This window comes from Octopus sinensis, linkage group LG14, assembly GCF_006345805.1.
Source record: "Octopus sinensis linkage group LG14, ASM634580v1, whole genome shotgun sequence".
In the NCBI taxonomy this organism is placed as follows: Eukaryota; Metazoa; Mollusca; class Cephalopoda; order Octopoda; family Octopodidae; genus Octopus; species Octopus sinensis.
In genome coordinates, this window is record NC_043010.1 from 51589704 (window position 1) to 51597755 (window position 8052).

The 8052-nt window shown below is 37.7% G+C and overlaps 1 protein-coding gene across 2 annotated transcripts in view; it reads right to left on the reverse strand.

Moving 5' to 3' along the window:
* LOC115219519 overlaps positions 1–8052 on the reverse strand; it is a 12745-nt gene continuing 4693 nt past the window's right edge. For both annotated transcript variants that reach the window (XM_036509032.1, XM_029789697.2), the window contains 4 exons: positions 6022–6171; positions 2226–2261; positions 1269–1358; positions 1–353 (listed from right to left, as the gene is read on the reverse strand). In XM_036509032.1, the coding sequence (XP_036364925.1) occupies positions 147–353; positions 1269–1358; positions 2226–2261; positions 6022–6171 (483 nt within the window). In that variant the 3' untranslated portion in view covers positions 1–146. The remainder of the gene's footprint in view (positions 354–1268; positions 1359–2225; positions 2262–6021; positions 6172–8052) is intronic.

Sequence of the window (8052 nt, forward strand, 5' to 3'; positions counted from 1 at the left end):
CATATATATATATACACACACATATATATATATATACACATACATACATGTATACATAGTATATGTGTGTGTTATATATATATGTGACTTTTATAATTTGCTATGTTGTCTGTGTATTATGCATGTATCAATGTTTGCTTTCTTCCTCATTTGACACATTCACTGTACACATTGGTTAATTCAGAGAACTTGTTGTAATCATAGATGGTAAGGGATTGTCTGACGATGGAGCCGTCCCAGATAGCTTGTTCGCTAATCGATTTCAGTGATTGGACCTTATGAAGCTGTAAGGTTGTCTCGTAAAGTCGCTGATGCTGATAATGTACGAACCAGTGAGTAATGAAATGGTTTACCTGAAAGTAAAAGAAAGCCTCAGATGAATGATTGTTAGCAAACACATCATTGTGTGGATAAGAAGTTTTGTTTCCCAAACTGTATGGTTTTGGGTTCAGTCCTGTTGCATGGTACCTTGGGCAAGTGTCTTCTACTATAGCTCTGGACTGATCAAAGTCTTGTGAGTGAATTTGGTAGACGGAAACTGAAAAAAAAAAAGCTGTGTGTGTGTATGTCTACGTGCATGTGTGTGTGTGTGTGTGTGTATTTGTGTGTGTCTGCACAAGTATATCATTATTTGACATCTGTCTTCTACGTAAGTAATTATCGGTAATAGACGAAACTGGTCTATGATTAATTCTTCATTTTTATATATTCAAATTCTGCCACGGTCAATTTTGCTTTTTCTCCTTTTGGGGGTTAATGAAATAAGTACCCATTGAGCACTGGGGTCAATGTAATTGCTTAATCTCCTCCCACCGAATTTCAGGTCTTGTGCCTGTAGTTGAAAGGATTGTTGTTGTTGTTGTTATTAGCAGCTGTAGTAGTAGTTAGTAAGTTAGTTAATTTTTTTGGCTCAAAAAGCAAAAAGCAAGGCCATGTAGGGGAACATGGAGTTATGTACAGGGAGGGTGTTCATGCAAAGAGTTCAGGCCATTTCTGGTCAAGAGAGACTTTGAACCAAGCGGTCGTCAGCATCTTTACTATCTTGTCCGGCAGCTTATTCCACGGATCCACAACCCGGACGGAGAAAGCCCCTCTCCTTCGGTTGAGATGAAATCGTCGCAGATAGAGCTTTTTGGAGTGACCCCGCAGCCGATGCTCTGGAGCAAGAGTGAAGACCAGCTCTTAGTAGTAGTAGTAGTAGTAGTAGTAGTAGTAGTAGTAGTAGAAGAAGAAAAAGCAAAAGGAGAAGAAGAAGAAATAGTTCTTACATGGGTACTCGTATCATTTTGTGCAATCAGGTGTGCCAGTAGTTGCTCTTCTGTGGATTCAGTATTTTCCAGATAGTGCACAGGGGTTTTCTGAAACAGAGTTAATAATGATAATAATAATGATGATGATGATGATATTTGGAGTAATACAAGGTGCAGGAGTGGCTGTGTGGTAAGTAGCTTGCTTACCAACCATGGGACTGTCACATTAAGTTGACAGTATACAACTACTCTATCGTACCACTACTGCATATATCTCTCTGAGATATTTAGAAATGTAATATTTCTATTTTTGTAATCAGTGGATTTATGAATTCTTATATCTTTACAAGGGCTAGACAAGCATCTCCAACTAGCAGGCCATGGTACTCCAGACTGATGACGAGCAAAGACTCAGAAACTAGTCTCTGGATGCAGGCTTAGCTGGGTTGGGGTGCTTATATCCCCCTTGTAAACATAAGGACACAGGAAATGTGTCAAGGCCGACAGGAAGCGTTGCTGCTTCCCAGGGTTAAATAGCAGTTGTGTGATTCCTGTCATGGGACTGTCACATTAAGTTGACAATATACAACTACTCTATGTATGTATATATATATATATATATATATTGTTGAGTACTTGTTTCAAAAGTACTTTGGGTTTATGTCATTTTAACATTTCAAATGTCCTTTACCTGTCTGATGTGCTTTCTCCTCTGTGTGTGTGTGTGTGTGTGTGTGTTCCTTTGTGTTTGTGTTTGTCCTCCACCACTGCTTGACAGCTGGCATTGGTTTATTTATGTTCCTGTAACTTAGATTTTTGGTAAAAACGACCAAAAGGGTAACTACCAGACTTTAAAAAATAATGATGATAAACACTGGGGTCAATATGTTTAAGTAAACCCTTCAAAATGGTGCCCCAGCATGGCCACAGTTCAATGACTGAAACAAGTAAAAGATTAAAAAATGAAATACTTACACTTTTGTATTCTGTGGCACTTATAGGAGAGGAACACTAAAGAGAAAATAAAAAAGAACATAGAATTGGTGACTGTAATTATATGAATTATGATTATTATGATTTTTTGGGATTATTCATCTTATTTCTAAACGTAATGTTCATCTTAAATATTTCACACTTTTGTTGAGGCAACGGTAAGTGAGAGAGAGACTTCTGGTGATTTGCTGTATTTGAGAAGACATGTCAAGCTAAGTGAAATCGGCGAGCTGGCAGAAATGTTAGCACGCCGGGCGAAATGCGTAGCCGTATTTCGTCTGCCGTTACGTTCTGAGTTCAAATTCCGCCGAGGTCAACTTTGCCTTTTATCCTTTTGGGGTCGATAAATTAAGTACCAGTTACGCATTGGGGTCGATATAATCGACTTAATCCGTTTGTCTGTCCTTGTTTGTCATCTCTGTGTGTAGCCCCTTGTGGGTAGTAAAGAAATAGAAATCATGGTCGTGGCTAGTGCTGTTGACATGTGAAAGGTGACTTGTAAAAGGTACTTATGTCAGTGATATGTTAGAAGGCACCTGTGCCAGTGACATGGAAAAGACACCCAGTACACTCTGTAAAGTGGTTGGCATTAGGAAGGGCATCCATCTGTAAAAACCATGCCAAAAACAGATAACTGGATCCTGGTGTAAAAGACACCCAGTACACTCTGTAAAGTGGTTGGCATTAGGAAGGGTATCCAACTGTAGAAACCATGCCAAAACAGGAGCCTAGTGTAGCTGTCTGGCTTACCAGCTGTGATCAAACCATCTAATCCAGCATAGAAAACGGATGTTAAACGATGATGATAATGATGAGATATTAAGACGAGAATAAGTAAGACAAGGACTGCTTTTCACCTGTTAAAGAAAGTATGGAGCACAAGTGTAATTTCAATAAAGAACAGAATAAGAATCTTTAACACTAACATAAAAGCAGTATTATTGTATGGGGCTGAGACATGGTGAACATCAGTTAAGTCAAATAAGCAAATACAATCATTCATCAACAGATGCTTGCGTATACTTAAAATTAGATGGCCCAAACACATAAGCAATATGGAGCTATGGCAAAGAACAAATCAAGTTTCGATTAGGGAGCAAATATTTAAGAAAAAGTGGAAGAGGATTGGTAGCACAATTAGAAAAGAAACACTGAATGTAGCGAAAAGTGCTTTACAGTGGAAACCGGATGGATATAGAAAGAAAGGTAAGCCTAAGAACTTGTGGTGGTGATCAACACAAAAGGAACTAGAGAAAGGGGGACATTCATGGCAGAGTATAAGTACAGAAGCCAAAAATTATGCGACATGGAATTCAACTATAAGTGGCCTATACTCCGTGTTGGAGGGTTAAAGGAATAAAGAAAGAAAGATAATGATAAGAAGCATGTAACTCTTAGCACCTATGTTACTATATTTTTGTTTGAATACACTGCATTTTTTTCAGTTTTTGAAAACAATGAAGAATTGAGTAAAATGATCTTGTTGTTATGGTTAGCACCTGAAGTTGCTGTTTATATAAATAAAAATCCCAAATTAGGAAATCCAGGCTACATATGTTTCATAGTTAGCTGAACCTTGGAAGTAGTAATTGCCCAAACAAGGAGCAGTCCATTAGCTACTGTTTGGAGCAGAAATTAACAGGAAATTTTCGTGAAAAGATTTAATAATAATAATAATAATAATGAAATTATTGTATACAGTGCTCAGGTGCACCACAACTTGTCAAAAGTGCGTATAAAGCATATGCAGTAATGTACAAATGTCTGGAAAGTGAACAGTGCCTGAGTCAGATACATGCTTGCGTATGTATGGAGGGGAGAAAATCAGGTATAGTGTTGGTGAATCTCAGGAAGCATGGAAGTTTTGAAGGATGCAGTGCTCCGACAACTAACAATTGATGCTGGCAGTTTATTCCATGCTTCAGTAATTCTTAGCATGAAAAAATGTTTCCGAAAGTCATGGGAGCTGTGCTGTTTTCTGACTTTGTAAACATGTCCACGTGTGTTAGACAGATGGGGTTTGAAAAGGTGCTCTAATTTAATTTAGATTACTTCAAAACAGGAACTTCGTATAAAAGAAACAGGTGAGGCATCAGACAGGTTAATCCACTATCAGCTTGGACCTAACGCATGCAACTTATGGGAGCTGTGTGGCTTAGTGGTTAGGGTATTGGACTCATGATTGTAAGATTGTGGTTTCAATTCCTGGACTGGACAATGCATTGTGTTCTTGAGCAAAACACTTCATTTTACGTTGCTCCAGTTCACTCAGCTGGCAAAAATGAGTAATCCTGCAATGGACCAGCGTCCTATCCAGGTGGGGAATATACACACCATAAAACCAGCAAACCAGCCCTTATGAGTCAGCATGACTCAAGAAGGTAGCCTCACCTTACCCTTTTTATGCAGCCTATGGTGGTAGAGTGAAAAGGAGTATGGAAAGCTCATATGGATGTGGTATGGTGGATAAGCTAGGACCCGTGCTATTGGTTGGGACCCATGCCAGTAGCACATAAAAAGCACCTTTGAGTGATGGGCTTCAGGGAGGCAAAGTGGCTGAGTTCCTTTCAGCCTCATGCAAGCAATGACCGCGACCTTTGGCATTATGTCATTCTGGAAAAGAAGACCCATCAAGCTGAGCAAAACCACAATTGTAGCAGATACTGGTGTCACACAAATGACACACATGCCTTTGGTATATAAAAGCACCCATTACACTCTCAGAGTGGTTGGCGCTAGGAAGGGCATCCAGCTGTAGAAACTGTGCCAAATCAGACTGGAGTCTAGTCCAGCCTTCCAGCTTGCCAGCCCTGATCAAACCATCCAACCAATGCTAGCAAGGACAACAAATGTTAAATGATGATGATGATGATGATGATGACGATGACGACGACGATGACGACGATGATGTGAGTGTGTGTGTGTCATTATACTTGAGTTTGTCATTTCATCATTTGACAACCAGTGTTGGTTTGGTTATGTCTCCGTAACTTAGTAGTTTGGTAAAAGAGACCAATAGAATAAATACTGGTTGTATTTTTCTTTTTTTTTTCAGATAAAATAAGTCCTGGGGTCGATTTTTTAGACTAAACCCTACAAGGCAATGCTCCAGCAAGGCTGCTATCCAGTGATTGAAATGTAAAAGATATAAGATAAAAGATAATAATTTGAACTCAGTGAGCAGAGAATTGTCTCAAATAATACTGGAAAGTATTCTGTATCCAAATTTCTTATGGTTCTGCTAATTTGCTGCCTTCTACTGGAATATAATTTATGAGAATGTCACAAGAGTCACCACCACCACCACCACCACTACTACCACCACCACCACCACCACCACCATCATCATCATCACCATCATCATCACTGTCACCACGACGACATCAATTTCCACCACCACCACCACCACCACCACCACCACTACAACCACCATCACCAACTGCTGGACATTAGACTTGAGGACATTAGTCCCAGGACTCTTAGGGACAGCCATCTACTTTCTTTGATATATAAGTGACCAAGGTGGCAACATTCCTTCTTAACAAGATGCCTGTCCATCGCAGGTTTGCTCAGTCACAGCTTGAGTGGATTGGAGTAACATGAAGTGTTTTACTCAAAAATACAACACACTGTCCAGATCAGTTCAGGAATTGAAACCACAACCTTATGATCATGTGAGCAACACCCTGACCACTAGGCCACAATGACTTTACAAAAGTAATATTTCTTTACAAAATAAAGAAACAATATTTCTCTGTGAAATATTACAGTTACTTACTTCTGGTATAGCCTCATGGATTGGTGTTAAATTCTTTATTGCCATGAATCGCCCTATTAAGTTAGCTGCATATTTCTTCTCTTGAGCTAAATTAAATTGGTATTTTGAGAGTCCAGGCCAAGCATAATCTTTGTTATTCAAAAGGAAAGACTAAAAAACACAGAAAATAAATAATTATATAAACATAGGTATGGTCATGGTTAAAGGGGTAAGAAGCTTGCTTCTCTACCACATCATTTTGTGTTCAGTTCCACTGCATGGCACCATGGGAAAATAGCTTCTACTACAGCCCTGTAGATGGAAACCATATATATATATATATATAATAATTATTATTTGAGGGAATAAAATCCAAACTTACAAGGAAAAAAATTCAATTTAGAAATACTAAATCAAATTTCACACAATATAATATATATATAAAAAATTAGAAAAAAAAACACCTTTTATCAATTCAAAATGAACAATTAAATTACACCATCTAGAAAATTACATATACTCTTTTACTCTTTCACTCTTTTACTTGTTTCAGTCATTTGACTGCGGCCATGCTGGAGCACCGCCATTAGTCGAGCAAATCGACCCCGGAACTTATTCTTTGTAAGCCCAGTACTTATTCTATCGGTCTCTTTTGCCGAACCGCTAAGTGATGGGGACGTAAACACAACAGCATCAGTTGTCAAGCAATGCTAGGGGGACAAACACAGACACACAAACACACACACACATACATATATATACGACAGGCTTCTTTCAGTTTCCGTCTACCAAATCCTCTCACAAGGCATTGGTCGGCCCGGGGCTATAGCAGAAGACACTTGCCCAAGATGCCATGCAGTGGGACTGAACCCGGAACCATGTGGCTGGTTAGCAAGCTACTTACCACACAGCCACTCCTGCGCCTATAATAGAAATATTAAAATTAAAATAACAATAAAATGTCAATGATTAAGTAAAATGCAAAAAAATAATAATAAAAACGTATATAATTGGTAGAATAACAATTATATACGTTATTATTATTATTATCTTTTTGCATGTACACTGTATTTTATCATTCTACATGAAGATAAAAACTTCAGGATTGAAGCTTCTAGCAGTTTAACCCTTTAGCATTCAGATTAATCTGTTAAATGTAATGCTTATTCATTCACATTGTTTTGAATTAAGCTTGCATTATCTTGTAGCTTCAAGATTTATAATAATAATAATAATAATAATAATAATAATAATAATAATAATAATAATAGTAATAATAATAATAATAATAATAATAATGATGCTAATAATAATAATGTGGAACCTGAAGACTAAAACATACCTGTTGTCATAGGTGCCCTGGGAATGATAGCAAAAGGGGCTGATTGCTACCTAACTCAGATACCAGGAAACCCCAAAATGGCAGAAATTCAAAAGATAGTGCTCATGGGAACTGCTCATATCCTACACAAAATACTTTCTATGTAATCTCAAGGTTTAAAACAAACAGTTTAAAAAAAAAATTTTTTTTAGACATCCACTAGTACAACACAAAAACAACCAAATATATGGTACACTAGGCATAACAACAACGTGAACTTCCAACCTGTTGTCTCTTGAGGTCTCTGGGTGAGACTTGGAGCCAACTTGTACAAATATAAAGCAAAAGTCAAACATATAATAATAATAATAATAATAATAATAATAATAATAATAATAATAATAATAGAGTTTCTTTGCCCTAGGAGTTGGGAAGACACTCGGCAAGAAATGGAAGCAAATTTGAAAGAAGAAAAAAAAAAGTAATAATAATAATAATAATAATCTCATGGCTTCTGATCTTAACTGATTGGAAGTGTTATCATGTACATTGTTTTGTCTTGGTATAAAAGATGGGCTACAGCAAATATTCTGCTCAATACCACAGATTTGTTAGTCAGTTGTTTGACCTTAACCAGTTGAGCACCTTCCCTTAGTAGCTGACGATAAGTGCATCTCTGATCACGAGCAGAAGTAGTGGGGGAGCATCATAGCCATGTGTTGAGAGGGATT